At 53.2% G+C, this 16,225-nt stretch overlaps 1 protein-coding gene across 1 annotated transcript in view; it reads left to right on the forward strand.

Moving 5' to 3' along the window:
- Positions 1-255: 255 nt before the first annotated feature.
- CCDC33 (coiled-coil domain containing 33) overlaps positions 256-16,225 on the forward strand; it is a 110,362-nt gene continuing 94,392 nt past the window's right edge. Inside the window, 4 exon segments of the mRNA XM_054578694.1 lie at positions 256-540; positions 543-579; positions 1,480-1,597; positions 1,599-1,792. Coding sequence (XP_054434669.1) covers positions 256-540; positions 543-579; positions 1,480-1,597; positions 1,599-1,792 — 634 coding nt within the window.

The raw sequence follows: 16,225 nt of genomic DNA on the forward strand, positions 1-16,225 counted from the left end.
CTAAAATAGTGCCTGACACAGAGTATATGCTCAGTAAATATTTGCTGAACGAACAAATGTTGAAAGGAGGGGACCAGTGGCTGTCTTTCTTCTCCAGGTCAGGCCCAGCTTCCCAGCTCGTCACCTGGTTTCTCCTCAAAGAAAAACAGTGAGGGGTGGGTGTGGCCAGGATGTAGGCTTTTAGACTGGGCTCCAGCAGGTACTGTGGGCAGGAGGGGGCATTGCTCAGCCCAGGGGTCAGTCCCTGACATGGCTATGGCCTTCAGGGGACCTGAACCCCCAGTTCCTGCATCCCTGCTGAGCTGGAGGCCGAAGGCAGAAGAGAAGACCCTGGCCCTGGAGTTTGAGGTCCTGAGTGTGAAGTTTAATAAGGAGGGCAGGTATGCCCTGCAGCTGTCAGCTGAGATCCCCCTGCAGGCCACCTCTGGGGCTGGGGCTCAGTTGCAGATGAATGATGGGAACACCTTCCCTGCTTCTTCTGCTGTCACCGATGTCATTGAGCAGAAGTATCCTGGCCAGAGCATCACCCTGGCCAGAGCATCACCCTTGCCAGGAATAACATCTTTTCTTTGCCCAAAGGTACAAAGTAAGGATTGGGGTTAGGGGGAGAAGGACCCTGTAACTCCAGCCCCAGCCTCTGTCAAGGACCCCAGGGAGCCTCAGGGGAACTGGGAGGGGCAGGGTCAGAGCTCTATATGGAATCCTAAAGCTCTGCCTGTGTGACCTGTGGCAAATGCTGGCCCTCAGTGAACCCCTGCCTCCTCCTGTGTGACCGAGCGATGCTCACGATGGTCACCCAGGGTCAGGTGAGGAAGATATGAAGGGATTGGTGAGAAATGGCTTTGCGAATTTACAAAAGCATTAAATGGGTGCCCGGCAGGTTTGGGGCCAGTCCTGGCAGTGGACAGCACACAGAGTAACACTAGAGCCAGCACCCTGAGTGCCCAGCCCTGAGCAGCACTGGACTGTGGGTATGGGGGGTGGACAGAGAGGTGGAGACCAGGCCCTGCCTTCAGGAAGTTTCCAGATCCTGTGGAAAGGCAGGAATTCTAAACAGAGAATAGTTTAGTAATCTGGAAGGAGCAGAAGATCCATGCCTAGACTGTGAGTACATCCAAGCAGGCTTCCTAGAAGAGGAGGGATATGAGGGAACAAGAAGACCAGGTCCCAAGGCCTTTAGGTGGCCAGAAATCAGAGGCAGGTTGAACTCTTCCCTCAGGGTGTAGTAGCACCCAGGACCATCTCAGAGGCTAGGAGCCTTCACCTCCCTAGCCCACCCTGGGCTTGAACTGGCCATCAGTACATGTAGGAGTCTTGGGAGGGACCTGAGAGGCTGTCACCCACTGGGAAACCTTAGCTAAGCCTGGCTTCAATTCAGTGCCTGGATCCCAGGTTTCCTGAGGCCCCTACTTGTCCTCCTCATCCCGTGAGGGAGGTGGGGAGATCCCAGATGCTCTCTGAGCTATGTTCCCCACCCAGTTTTCTGCAAGAACATGGGGCAGCATTATGAGCAGCTGCTGGTGGAGATGCCAAGGCTGAGGGAGGCCATCTTTTCCATCTACCGGATTCTCTGGACTCCAGACCATCCCCCTATGAACCTCTTCATGGGAGCATGAGGAAAGGTACCGCTACTGTGGAAGCCTGGCTGTGCTCTGGGCCAGCGATGACCCCACGTCTGGGACCTGCCACTGCCACGGCCTGGCCTACAGTGTGGCCTTCTGCGTGCTCCGGCCTCTCAGCACCAAGGCAGGCTGCCCTCTGGGGGCTGACCAGCCAGAGCAGATGTCACCTAGCCCAGAGCCCCAGCTGCCCTGGAGGCAGGTGAGAGTTTCCTGGGTAGCAGCTCGGGTTTTGGCATCCCTGACTCCCCAGTCAAAAGATCCAGTGTCTCTGGTAAGCCTGACTGTCCCCTCCCTCACTGAGCAGAGCAACAGAACTTCCCAAGGCGGCCTCATTCTGTTCTGGAGGACATGCCTTCTGAGGATGGAGACAGGGTGTCCCAGTTCAAAGGGGGAGACAGAAAATAGCGCAAAGGCCACACAGAGCAGGGACACAGCTGGCTGGCATTTCTTTTGCCCAATAGGTGAGTGTCCCTTGAGACACTTCAGTCCCCTACTCAATCTTATACATTCTCACCAGGTTTTGAGGGAGGTCCCAAGTGACCTGGAGACAGAAGTCTGTATGTGCCCACCCTCTAACCCATCCAGCTCACACCACAGCCATGAGGGACTCAGCTCTGAACCAGGACCCCGGCAGCCTTGGGCCCAGGTGAGGGGATCTTGTTCCTGTGAAAGCAGTAGGAGGGTTCCATAATATGGCTGTGCTCTGCAACCAGGCATGTGTCTGATGGGCCTCACAGACAAAATAGGTGGGAGCTAGTAGAGCAGGTGGAAGCCCATTTCAGAGGTGGAGAAACAAGATCATCCCCAAGGGTGCTTGATCCCATTTAATGCCAACAATATATCCTGGGGACCAGTGCATGTAATCCAAAGCTAGGTAAGTCTCTGGGCTGAGGTGCCAGCTGGCTTGAAGACATTAAATAACAGAAATTAAAACTGCCCCGGACGCAATGTGGGCATTGCATGGTCCTGGAACGCATGTGTTGATCTCTAGTTGGGGGATGAGAGTCCGATTTTGGAGCCTAGGAATGGCTTCTCAGAAGAGATGTTACTTCAGATGAATCTCTCATTCATTCATTCATTCATTCATTCATTCACTTAGCCACTCATTCATCCATCTAATATTTGTAAAGTGCAGACTCTGTCAGACCCCACTTAGGGATGGCAGTTTCAGGCTTTGGGGAGGGTATTCCAAGAGGAGGGACCAGAAGAAGCTGGCTGAGGAGAAGGAAAGGCTTTGGCTGGCAGCAGGACAAAGAACTGAGACTGAATCCAAAAGTTAACAGCCCAAGGTGTCCGTCTTTCTTGCAGCGCCTGTCTCCCAGCAGCGCACTGATCTGGGGCTGAAGTGAAGTGCGAGGGTGGGGAGCTGAGTTGGGTTGGGAGAGGTAGAGAGGTGGGTGGGAGACAGTGGAAGGAATCAGGGTACAGTGGCAACAGAGTGAGGTGAATATTCAATTCAGGAGGCAGTGGGGGACCCCTGGAGCAGTTTGTGCAGAAGAAAGGCAGGGTCTGAGCTGAGCTTTAGGCGGGATGGTCTGGCAGCTTGCGCCAGGAGAACTGGAAGGACAGCCAGGGACCCAGGAACCAGCTTGCCCAGGTCTCATACTCTTCCTCTACGGCATTCTGTTTCCTCAGACTGCAAGCTCCCTGACCCCAGGGCCTGGCCCCGGCCCTCTGTCCAAGAGTGTGTCACAGGACTAGATACGCAAAATGCTCAGAGCTCAGGGAGAAGCAGTCTTCTGCTCTCCAGGTCCCAGCATGCCCTGGCCACCCCAGCCAGAGGCCACGTGGAGAATGCTTTGCTGGCTGCAGTTCTGAGCGTATGTGAGGGAGGGGCGGGACTGCTTTGAGGAAGGGGGCAGAGAGGTGGCTGAGCCATCGTAGGCAGCTCTGATTTCTGTTATTTAATGCCATCATCTCTCAGGCATTCTCCCTCTTCAAGTGTCAGATGTCTGCTTCTAGCAAGAAAAGAAAATGGCTTTGAGGGACAGGAAAACCGCTTCCCTCCTGGGGAATGGTGGTGTCAGCAATAACAACCCTGACAACAGGGCCAGCAGCCAGTGAGGGCCAGACAATGGAGAGGGTGCTTTCAGCTCAGGCGGATTCATTCAGCTATTCTGCCAAGAAGGCAGGCACCTTTCTGGGGTTTTGACTTGGAGACTCAAAGACACAGCTGAAGGGCAGCAACAAGACCAAGACAGAGTTCTCAGTGAGAGGTGGGACCACAGTTGTCCTTCTGGCCTATGGCCATCTCTCTGAGAAAGTGGATGTGGCCTTGAACCATAGGGACCCCTGAAATCACTCTGTAGTGATTTCCCTCCCCTCTCTGTAGATGGTAAAATGAGCCCTGGGGGTGGGAAGAAGGACCTACCCCAGCCCTCTTCCATTCTCAACTAAAGAGGAGGAGAAAAGGAACTGAGAGGAGGTGGGGTGAGTTGAGAAGCAAAGGCAGTGAGCAGAACGGATGGAGAGGAGAGGAGCCACGTTCAACTATATTTAATTCAAGGTCAGGAGTAGACTTCTGGGTTCCAGACACAAATGCATAGACTCAAAGCCACCTCCTCCAAGAAGCCCTCTCTGCACTGATTTTTTTTTTCCCTTCCAAACTATCCTATCCTGTCTGTGTCAGGCATTTCAAAGGTTGATTCTGTTTGGTTTAGAATTTTATTTTAAGCTCACAAGTTGTTCTTCAACTCATGTCTTTTTTTAAAACCAGAACTGCCAGTCGTCCTGGGATGAAGGATGCGGTAAGGGTGAAGGAAGGAGGAGAGGGCAGGGGGACTAGGAATGCAATGATCCAGAATGAGTAGGGAGCAGGAGACAGAGTTCAGTGTGAATTTCAGAGACTGACTTAGAATCTGAATCATTTTGCTTCTTAGCCATGGCCCACAGGTTACATAGCCCTAAATGGCCATGCCAGTGCTGGTCACAGCCTTTCCTAAATCCTGAACACTCCACTGGGACAATCAGTTCTCCTGAGGTAAGATTATATGGACAGCGAACACCTACCCACCTTCAGCCCCCAAGTTTCCATGTGTGCACGTGCGCGCGCGTGTGTATGTGTGTGTGTGTGTGTGTGTGTGTGTGTGTGTTGAGTAGAGTAGGGTGGTAAAGGGTACATCCCCCATCAATATTTCCTGCAGCACACTCACAGGCACCAGGGCGAGATCACTCCCTCAGCCCCAGATCCACAAATGAGGGTACTGGGTCATGCAGGTGGGAGCTGCAGAGAGAAGCTCACCATGCCCAGGAGAGAACCAGGCCCAGGTTCTCTGCCAGCCGCACTGGATGCCCAGCGGCTTCCTTTCAGGCAGACCTCCACCAGACTGATCCTTTTCCATGATGCTGCCTCCTTGACCTCCTAGCAGGTTTGAGACTATGCAGCTGCCCCCCTCCCCCTCCACCCCCCCCAAGGCCCTCCTTCCGGGGGAGAGAGGGAGTCTATCTGACCACAATGAAGGTGGCCTGCCCAGTGATGGGCAAAGTGACTCCCTGAGGCTGAGGGAAGCAGCAAGGTCCTGGCCAAAGTCTGGCTGCTGGGGCAGCTAGGGAGACTCCCACTCGACTCTTTTAAGACCTAATGAGGCCACCTGGGAAACTCTTGGGGCAGCAAGGAAGCCAGAGCAGCCTTAGGCCTGGAACAGCAGGGCCTCAAGAGGCCACATTCCTCCTGGCACCTCACTCGCCTCCCTAAGATATCCTGAAGGTTTAAGGACAGCCTCCCTCAAGCAGAGCTATTTCAGAGGGGAATCTTTGGGCTGGAAATCCCCAGTGATGAAATTTCTGGAAACATGAACTTAAAAATTCCTTGCTTGTAGCTGTGGGAGCCAGCCTGGAGGCTCCTTCACCTTGGCCCTGGAGCTCCCTCCCACACAGAAGCAGAGCTGAGAGGGAGGAGGAGGGGGTTGTGGGGGCTCCTCCCCCATTCCCTCTGGCATTTACCTCTTCCAAACAATCGCACTTTTGTTTCACGGGAACAAATCTGTTCCCCAGGAGTCTTTTAAATGACGCTTTCAAGGGTCTTTTTTATTCTTTCCATTTAAAATACTTGTTTTAACCCTGGAGGGGGAAAAAGGGAAGAAAAAGCTTATACAGCAATCACAGAACGATGAGCACTGGGCTGTAAGCCTGTGGATTCTGATTGTTGCTTCACCAACAGGCTGGGGGCTTTCATTACAGAGAAGTGGATGAAAATGGAGCAGCCAGTGGCTTCCCTAGCACCCCTCTACCCAGTCCCTAAACCTCTGCCTCTGAGTCTCTCTCCCTTTGTTCCCTCCCTCCCACCCCCACTCTCTCTTCCAACCCTCCTCCGATTCTTTCAGTCCCTAGTCCAGTGAGAACCCCTGGTGTGCAACGGCCCAGCCCCAGGCATCCTTCTGCCTTGGGGCCAACCCACTCCAGGTCTTCCCTCCCCTCCCTCTTTACTGTGCTTTTAAATTCATTATGCCTTTTATTGCTTCCTATTGCAGACACGATTTCTACTGCCCTGGAGGCTGGACTGGTGCAATCAGAGAAAGGCACACCCTGTGGATTTCGTTAACTTTACTGCCCGGTTGGCCTCGGGGTGGAGGTGGGGAGCCGGGCACCTTTTCCCTCAGACCCTTTCACCTCCGAATCTTGTGCCACCCTCTCTGTGGCTCCCTCTCCTGTCCTGGTGAAGGGGAGTGCCCCTGGCCCATTTCCCTGGTGAGGTAAAAGAGGTGGCGGAAGGTGGTGCTTGGACTGCTCCCAAGAAAGTGGTGAGAGGTGGGGAAGGTGAGAACAGGTTAGGCCAAGACTGCCAGCCTCCTCCCAGGCCCCAGTCCCTCTGCTTTGTGACCCCAATGTCAACCCTCCTCCTCCTTTCCTGTGTTCCATCAAATTCAAAGGATAGGAACAGGTCAGCTCCTCCTTGCCAATGAGGCTGTTTTATGGGCTTTAGAAAAACACTTCAATTGTTCCCTCAATTACCGAGCGGATTGAATATATTAATCTCCGTCCTAACTGACTGAAAATGTGGGCTGCCGCCCCTCCCCCAGCCACCAGCGCCCCTCCACCAGCACATGCCAGGGAGTGACTCCCAGCCCACCCCCCCTCCCTCCCTCCCTCCCTCCCTCCCTCCAGTCCTGGGCAGGCCAGCCTGGGTCCAGGCAACATGCTTTTGCTGCACCTAACCTCCCCCCGCCGCGCCCCCCACACACGGTGGGTGGACAGCTGCTTTACATTTCTCTATCAATTTTCATTGATTTTCTCCTTTGCTGCTATTTGGAAGAGGCTCTTCCTTGAGGAAACTAAATCATGGGAGCAAAGGGGGGCAGGAGGAGGACTGCGGGTGGCTCCCCCTTTTGCTTCTGTGACAACTGCCTCCAGCTTAAACACACTCTGCCCCAGGCAGCTGAGCCCCGTTAAAAGCTACCTGAGGTTCCCCTTTGAAGCTCTATTTTCTTTTATTTCAGGGGAACAAAGGCCCTGCTGTGGTGCTCCAGAGAGGCTGTCGCCGGCTCAGGGAGGGGCTCAGCCTTGTCAGCAAAGCAGAGGGCTGAAGCTAGCGGGAGAGGTAGGGCTGGCTGGTGCTGGCTCCCAGGAAAGCAGGTGGGGGACATGGCCAGCCCCCTCAGGAAGAGAAAGACCATCCCTAAAAGTACCACAATTACCCTGCAGGCCTCCTGCTGTTCCCTCTTCCTCCTCAGTGGCACTGAAAGACTTTCTGCCCTCCGGGGCCTCTGAAGGAGACCTCCAATGTCCCTGGGCCCAGTGGATAAGATCTGAAAATATATAAATCGTTGGGGAGAAGAGCATCCCATATTTTGACCCCTGTCCAAGCCTGTCCTTTCACCCCCCCCCCCCCCCCCCACTATGCCTGATTTCCAAGTCATCTACATATGCCTTTGGAGTCCTTTCAGGGTCCCTGCGGATGCCTGGAACTCAGCAGATGAGCGATAGGAGAGCTTTGGAGTTCAGTCAGCTTACATCAAGAGGCAGGTGCACTGGGGTCAGGTGGCTCTGGGTTCAGACCATTCTCTGGCACTTATTTAGTAGTTGTGTGACCTTGTGCAGGTTAGGTAACTTCCTTCAGCCTCCATTTCCCCATCTATACCATGGAGGAGAGCGATCTCTGTGTCCTCTATTGCCAGGGGGATGAAATGAGCCAGCTTAGGACAGCCCTGTCCTGGAGGAAGTGCTAATAATGCTTGCCATTCTAGTAGGACTTGGGTGTCTACACTGGGCAAAGAAGGTGAGTCTGGGCCTCAGTTTCTGCATCTAGAAAATAGTGTTGTTCCTTCTTGCTTAGCAGGCCTCCCAGGGGAGGGCTGTTGAGAACTTGTGAGCTCCATTGTTTCTGGAGCTCAGGGCCAGGTTTTGGGTGGAGAAGTCTGGCCCAGCCTGGATGCTAGTCTGGAAAGAGGCTCTGTTAGCAGATTGTTGTAACTGAGCATACCAGATGGTCCTGGGGCCCCGTCCTGGGCTGCCTTCCCCGCCCCATTCACACTTCCTGGAGGCTCTGTGTGTGTGAATGTGTGACGTGTGGGTGGTGAGCGAGATGGAAAGAAAGAGGGTGCCCGTATCTGCAGTCCTTTCAGCCCACCCAGGCCTGGCACCAACGAGCACCCGTTGGGCTCCAAGGGAGGGAATGAAGGCGGCCTTCTCATCTCCAGAAATTACCTTCCCAGTGAAAGAAGGAGGGAGACGGGGCAGGAGGGTCCGGCTTTCATGGCCCTTTAGGTCATCTCCCTCTTTTCTTCGTCACACCCCTGGAAGATAACTGTGCCCCAACAGACACTCCAGAACACAGCCACCCGCACAATGCACAGGGACATGCACATGTGGGTATACACATACCTACTGTTACAGGAGAAACCCTGTTTCTTCTCTCCGATGCAGTGAAGAATTACAGATCAGCGAGCCTATTAGCATGCATGGCAAAGTTTATTAGTGCTAAGTTTTAATGGGAGAGCAAAAGTAAGGGTGGCAAGAGCAGGATGGCCAGAGGCCAGGTGGCCAGGTCCCCGCCTTTCCCCTCCACCACATGGCAAAAAGAGCCAAGAGAAGAGAGGGTCCTTTGTTCTGAGGACTTACATAGTTGGTGGGTTGCGGGTGAAGAAGTTACATGCTGATTGAGGGGTGAAGGTGGAGCCCCCTTTCCCACACAGGGAGACGTGTGACTGCCCAAACCTAGGTATGTGTGGCAGTCGGTTACCCCAAATCTTTATCTTGCTCAAGACTCTATTTGTCCATTTTGCATACACGACAGGAAGCAGGCAGTTAACCAAAGTTGTTTTAGGGGTTTTTCTTTGGGCACTGTGGACCAACCCCCTCTTTTTCCCCCTTCCAGGCCTTGGAAAGAACAGAGGCTCAATGCTTTCCTTCTCCCAACTGGTGGAGATGATACACACAGACTTTCAAGGGCTTCCCCCTGCACCATCTTGCTGTTCTAAATGCCTGGCAGCCTTATCGAACCAGGCTCAGGACTACTGGGTCAATGAGCGAGACATGTCTTCCTTTGCTTTTAGCCTCCTTTATAAGTTCTTTGTTAGATTGCAATGGTGAAGGCCCTGCCTTTATTTCCCCTCTGGCCGCTCATTCCTAGCTGCTACCTAAGTGCCAAAAGGTGTTGCCTGGCAACCAGGACACTAGCCCCTGGCCAGCAGCAGCAGTGCAGTCTCAGAGCTCTTCCTATGCTATCCCCTGCAACACTCCCACGTACAGGACATGCAAAGACCCCCCACCCCACCCCATCACAAAGATAGATTCACACTGACTCACGGATGGACGCACAGGTGGTGCACACCCACGCACACACAAGCCCCCACCTCCTTGGGACCCTCCTTGGCCTCCCAGCTTCATTCCTGTACGAACCCCACCGAATGCAGCCTCTACCAGAAGAAAAAGAGGCTCCAGTGACATGGCATGTGTGATGTATGAGGTGAAATTAAAACCCCACGCAAAACCTATCTTTAATCATTGATCTTTAATAAAACTCTAAGAGCAGATAGAAGCAAGCAGCACGGAAAGGAGGCTGATAGCACCCAGTCAGCCCATCCTGGCCCTGATGAGGGATTGGCCTGTGAGGAGTCAGCCAAGGTACCCAAGCCTGGGTCCAGGACTAGTTTTACAGAGTGCCTAGGCTAAGGAGCAGCTGATAGGTAGGGGATAGCCTTCCTCCATCTGGATCAGATAGCCTGCCCTGGGGTCCCATGGGTGGTCATCATTCATCCATCCATCTGTCCACTTCCTCAGCCCTAAACCAGGTAGCTCTATCCCCCAGGCCTTGGGGAGCTGCCAGGCAGGGTGGGGAGAGGAAGTAGAAGGAGTTGGAAGACAATAACTTTCTAAGCTGATTGTGGGGCCTCAAGAGGGGCATGAGATGTCATCGAGAACTCTGCTGGCTGTGGAAAAACCAGCTCAAAAACCTTGGTTTAGGACCTCATTTCACAGTTGCATTAGAGCGTAACAACTTGGACCAAATCACTTACCTCCCTAGGCCTCAAGTTCCTCATCTGTACAATGGGCAGGGCAGTGTCTTCTACAGGGAAGTTGAGAGGCTCAGCTAGGCAAGAGGCTGGGAAGTTGCTCAGTTCATTAAAACCCATGCCATCAGGGAGACATCTGATCCCTGCCTCAAGGACCGGTAGGGTCCTAGAAGAGACTGAGGAGAGAGGTTTTCAGGTAGAGAGGACCATGTGACAATAGTGAGGGAGCAAGGAAAGGGAGGTGTTTGAGGGAACAGCAGACAGGGAGAAAGAATGACGTGTAGAGAGCATGTTTGGGGGATGAGGGGTTGCAGAGGATGCCAAGGGAATGGAGGGTAGATGCCGGCTCCAAGCTCTGAACCCTCTGCCATCCCGTATTTGCCCAGGCTCCTCTGAGCCAGGCGGGTGAAGGGACAACCTGCAGAGCCCATTGTTGGGGCATGATGTGGGTCCAGGGAGGTGGTCAGGGAAGCCTTGAAGATGTCCATTTCTGAAGCAGGAAATAAAGCCGTAGAAGAGATAAACAGCTTCTCTTTAAGTCAATAGCAAATCCAGGCTGAAATGGAAGTCTCTACCATATAGGTTGTTTATTTCTGATGAAGTAACAGTTCAGAAGTAAGAATGGCTCTCAGCAGTCTTTCCCAGAGAGACTCATATTTTAATGGGATCTCTAGGCAATGTGACAGGATCATGAGGAAGCAGTTTGGGGGGACAGATTTCTGCCTGGTGGCCCCATATCACACCAAGTCCAGCTACGACAGATTTCTCAGTGTTAAGCTGACCCTAACAATGAGTGCTCCTTGTCCTGGGTGGTTTGGGGATGGCGTTGGAGCTGTCAATGACTCAGAGTCAGTGCCAAGGCAAACCTCCTGGCCCACTGGAGTGGGCTGATGACACCGAGAAAGAAAATGTTGCATAGATAGCCCCAGAATTAAGCCCTTGCCCAGCCTGAGGAGTAGGAGTGAGTTACAGCCAAGAAAGAGCAATGAATAAATATGGGCTTCAGCTTGAATTCAGATTCCTGCTCTGCCTCATACCAGATGCTCCTGAGCAAGTTACTTCACATCTCTGAGCCTCTGTTTTCTCCTCTATAAAATGGAGTTAATGCTGCCTATTTTGCAGTGTAGTTGTGAGGGTTAAATAATATGCTAGCTTAACTGTAGTCCGGGAGCCCTTCCTGGAGGAGAGGGGATTACAAAAACTCCCAGAATACAGCCACCCTGGAAAGCACCGTAGATTCAGCCGTGGAGGTGGGAGTGGGACACACGTCCACACCTATACCATCCCTGCAGGGTGAGTATTGATTCTTCCATACAAGAAGTGTTTGTTAAGCCCAGACTCTGCCAGACCTGGCCTCTTAGAGCTCTCAGCAAGCCAGACAGCACAGTGAGACCATTGCAGTCATTGAATGTAGGAAGGGTAGACTTTTGGGCCTGCCCTGTGCTCTGCCACCTTCCAGCTATGGGATTTAACCTCCCTGGGCCTCCTTTCTTCATCTGTAAAATGGGGATGATGACAGTACTCCCCTGACAGAATCATTGAATTGAGTGTGAAGTAAATTTAAGGACCATACTAACACCCACAGAACATTAGCTATGATTATTCTGCCGGGTGGATGGCAGCTTGCCACACAGACAAGGTTTGGAAGACTGCATTCTAGGCAGAGGTAACTAACAGCTTAGGCAAAGGCCCAGAGGCTCATGACAGCGCTTGAGAGAGGCAAAGGGCGGTGAGTATGGAGACAGGTGAGGGGCCAGGCCGTGGGGGTAAACCTGGGAGAGGGAAGCCTGAGCCTGCCCCAACACTCACCCCAGCAGGAAGCCTAGCCCTTGAATCACAGTTGGGAGGCAGTGGGAGCCCAGCAGAGCTGAGGTCCTGAGGGTGGGCATGGAGGGAGAGGTAGATATTATTTTAATCTTCCTCTTAAAGCATAATTGCTTTTTGTCAGCGGGGATTCTGGGAGACGCCTCCCCACGAGATTGCTTTCCAGGCTCCTCTCCTCCAGGAGACAGGCAGGCCCAGGCCAGCTCAGTGCTGCATTAATACATTGCAAATGTGATTTCATGGCCTCAGATGAGATTAGGGCCAGAGGCTCTGCTTTCTTCTAGAGATGAGAGCTGGCAGTGTGGGGCGGGTAAAGGGCCTAGCTGAGCTTGGAATCTGAGAGAGGAGATCAGGGATGCAGGCCTGAAGGAGCAGTTTCCCGTAAGTGGAGCCCCCAGGACCCGCTGGCTCCTCCCAGCTCCAGAGCCAACCCTGAGGCCCTGTCTGGGGGATGGGGTGCTCTGGGCTGCCTCCCCTACCCCCAGACTCTGCAGGAGAGACCTCAGGAAGGGAGAGGGCCCAGATTATAAAGGCAGGCTCTCCAGCCTTATGGCCTGAGTCCAAAAATTGGCTCTTTTGCTCCTGGTTCTGCCTCTTTCTTCTCACCTGTAAAATGGGAACTACTGTTGTACCTACCTCATATGTGATTGTGAGGACTGAGTTAACATATGTAAAATGCATACAGTAGTGCCTGGCACATAACGAGTGTTTGTTAATTGTTAGCTTCTATCATGAGGTGCCCTAGAAGTGGGGAGAAGGTCCCTGATGGCTTGGACTCAGGAGGAGGGAAGGCTATTTGGGAAGCAGGTATCACTGTTCCAGGCTGAAGTGGGGCATCTGCAGAATTCGCAAGGAGCAAGGCATCTGATGAGAGGGCCATGCCTCACTCACTCGGTGAGCGCCCATCTGGCATCGACTGTGCCAGGCAACAGCCCTGCCTGGAGGAGACAGACACACAAATCTCTTCCAGAAAAGTCAATGATTGGTCATGAGCCAGGGCAGGGAGAGGCCCAGGGGCTGTGGACATTGTACCTCTGGGTGGGGTTGGGGCTGGAGGGGAGGTTTCAGGGAAGATTTGCCAGTCGCTTCATCTGTGTCTTGAGGAAGCAACATGGATTTTTCCTGCTGGCAGAGGGAGAAGGACAGTCCAGACAGATGGAACAGCATATGTGAACGTAAGAGGCTAGAGAGGCCAGAGCCATCCAGGGGACCGCAGGTGTGGAGTGTGGCTGGAGAGTGGGTATAAGGCAAGGATCGGCTTTTGAAAAAAGGTTGGAGGGACTGGGTGAGCAGTCCATGGGGCCTGCGGGAGTCTCCTGGGAGCAGGGGGCTCCTACTGAAGTGTTTATTGAGGCAGAGGAGTGACTGGGTCAGATTTGTGGGTTGGAAGCATAGAGGCGAGGGAACTGGTTGAGCCTACTGTCCTCCTAGGCCCTTCTGCCCTGAGTGGACCCTCCCACTGCCCCTAGGCAGGGTGCTGCTTCTACCACCACCGCCGCTGCCGCATCAAGGGAAGGGCTGGTGGCTTTCATTGCTTACCCCTTTATTCAGTCCCCTGTTAATGTTACTGACTTTGCAAAAGAAAAACACCCAAAAGTCACGTTGCATCTTTAGCAAAGTCAGTCAGGACACGACGATGGGACCTGGGCTGCTGCAAACAAGAGCTCTGGTTACCAAATGCTGAGAGGACTCCTTCAACATGGTGATCAATGAATGTACGTGCTGAGCAAATAAATGGTATCAGCCAACAAGGAAAAGAGCATGTCCATTAATAGGCACCCCAAGCCTCCCGTTCAAAGCCAGGTCATGGCTCCAGATTGGCACAAACTGGCATAAAGGTGGGGAGCTCATTTTGGTGCTGCCTGTCACATGCCAGGTACCTGTTTTCTCACCTGATCCCCACGCCCCCGGCAAGTAGGATTATTCTCGCTGTTTTGCAGATGACGACTTGAGGCCCAAGGGGTCAAGGGACTTTACCCAGGTGCGCTCTTGAGAGGCATGGCAGAACCAGGTTAAAGCTGGAACTGGCGGATTTCAAGAGGTCAGGCCTTTTTGCTACCCAGAGTGGTGGTGCTGTGCCAGACTGGTCATTCCCAGGGACCCACAAGAGCTAGGTTTCAGGGACAGGGTCAGGACTATCAATTCCAAAAGATAAAACATAGAGGCACATGCACGTAGCTCAGAAGCTGATCAAATCACCTCTGCACAGTAAGGGACTGAAGAAATGTCAGAGGGGCAGTCACCTAGCACCTCTAGGACCTCACCTTGGCCCACTCAGCCTGCAGGCAGCCTGCATCCAAGGGGCTTGGTGGAACGGGAAGCAAGCTCCCATTAATGATCCCAGTCATAGTCCCAGGGTGCTTTGACCCCACCAAACAACTCAGCACCCATTTTTTAAGTTGATTTTAGAGCAGGAGAGAGAGACATTGCTTTGTTCCTTCACTGGCTGATTCTTACATGCGCCCTGACCGGGGATCAAATCTGAAACTTTGGTGCATCGAGACAATGCTCCAAACGACTGAGCTACCCCGCCAGGGCACAACTTGCCACCCATTTGTGCAAAACAGAATGGCCTCCTCTAGACACTCTGGCTTCTGCCCTGGTTTACAGGGGTCTCGCCCTGGCAGTGCCAGGCGCAGCTCCGGCGGGCCCTTCTCTCTCCACTGACTCTAGTGTCTGTGCACGGTACTGTCACAGGGCCTCATTCAAAAGGCCAAGGGTCTTCATCTGTGCACTTGACCTTTTCCATGTTGCCCCAGTGTCAGGAGTGAAGGAGAGATATGATCCCTTCCCCTGGAATTCAAAAAAAAGGCAACATGCCTTGGGGGTTGTGATCACAGGTTTTGGAGCCAGCAGACCTGGATTCGAACCCCAGCTCTGCCATTTTCAAAACTTCCATTGCTCAGACCATCTATTTCTTCATAAGGGAGAAACAACAATAACTCTTGGGGAGCAGGAAGGCGAGGATGAAACGAGACTTCAGTTAATCTCTGGGTACAGCGCCTGACACATATTAAGTGCTCACTAAATGCTAGTGGGCTGTGAAGGTGCTGGTGGCGGTGGTGACAGTGGCCCACCAGGAGACCAAGGGGGAACTCAGGCCCTTGGAGAAGGCACAGCAGGCGCATCAGTGAAGGGCTGGGTGGGAAGGTGACATTCAAATGTGGTCATTTGAGGGGAGTTTAATAGAGGGACTCTTTGCAAAGCTGAGGGTGAGGTTTAGGAAAAGCAAGAGGGAGAGTGCAGGACCCAGGGGCTAATGAGGGGAACCTTCACCACCCCAGGCCTGAAAAGGCGTGAGGAGGAATGATGACCACAAGCCCAGGAGTAGCTGCATGGAGGCTGCTGCCCATCAGGCAAGGGAGCCTTGGGTAGAGGGACCAGCCAACTCTGGGAACCAGCCAGGGGCAAACCTCCTAGGTCCCTGCTGACATTTCTGTAAACCCCACCCAGCCAGAACCCACTGACGTTGGCTATGGTCGGCCTGCTGGGACCCAGAGACAAGTAAAGAGGGAGCGTGATGTGCAGTACAGGTGGGAGACACCCAGCACTGTGGGCGAGAGGAGATGAGACAGCTGTACCCTGCAGCCACACTCGCTGCTCACCAATTTGAACTCTCAGGGGAAGCAGACATCAGTCCTAGGCTGCTGTTTGGTGTGGGAGGGACTCAGGACAAGGAGGAGGGCAGGTGGGAGGGGCAGAACCTCAGAGACAGGGGCTTAACGTGTCCCCCACACTCCCCAGCTCTGGCCACAGTGCCGTTAGCTCAGACTCAGCCCAGCCTTAAGGGGTAGGGTGTGAACTGGGGGGCCCAGTAGAAGCCATAATTGAAGCGCAAGGCAGAGCCAGCTCTCCAGATCTCTCTAGAAACTTCCAGGCAGAGCTTTATAGCTGATGCAGCGTTGAAGTCAGAGCAGCTTTCAAGTTCCTGGCAAGGCAGGCTGTGTACTCACTGCTGTCATCAGAGTTGGGGACCTTCCTTGGAGTCTGCCATCCTTTAGCCAACAAGTGAGCACCTGCTGCAAACACCCCTGGATCTGAGGGGAAATGGCGTTGGGAGCACAGAGACCCCCTAAGACAGGGTTCCCCAACCCCCAGGCCATAGACCAGTCAGGTGGCTTGTTAGAAACCAGGCCGCACAGCAGGAGGTAGGTGAGTGGCCAGTGTTCTCCAGACCTCTAAATTATACCTATTTTTTTGGTCAGATCAGCAAAAATTATATTTTTTGGTATGCCACAGAATTTTAGTAATTAGTTTAATATGTATGCCATGAGATGAAGGCTGAAAATTGCTAGTACAGACACCCTGCCTCTGTTGTTTGCTTTTTTG

The sequence above is a fragment of the Pteronotus mesoamericanus genome, unplaced genomic scaffold (genome assembly GCF_021234165.1).
Source record: "Pteronotus mesoamericanus isolate MK-2021 breed Mesoamerican mustached bat unplaced genomic scaffold, CSHL_Meso_final contig_100, whole genome shotgun sequence".
Classification (NCBI taxonomy): Eukaryota; Metazoa; Chordata; class Mammalia; order Chiroptera; family Mormoopidae; genus Pteronotus; species Pteronotus mesoamericanus.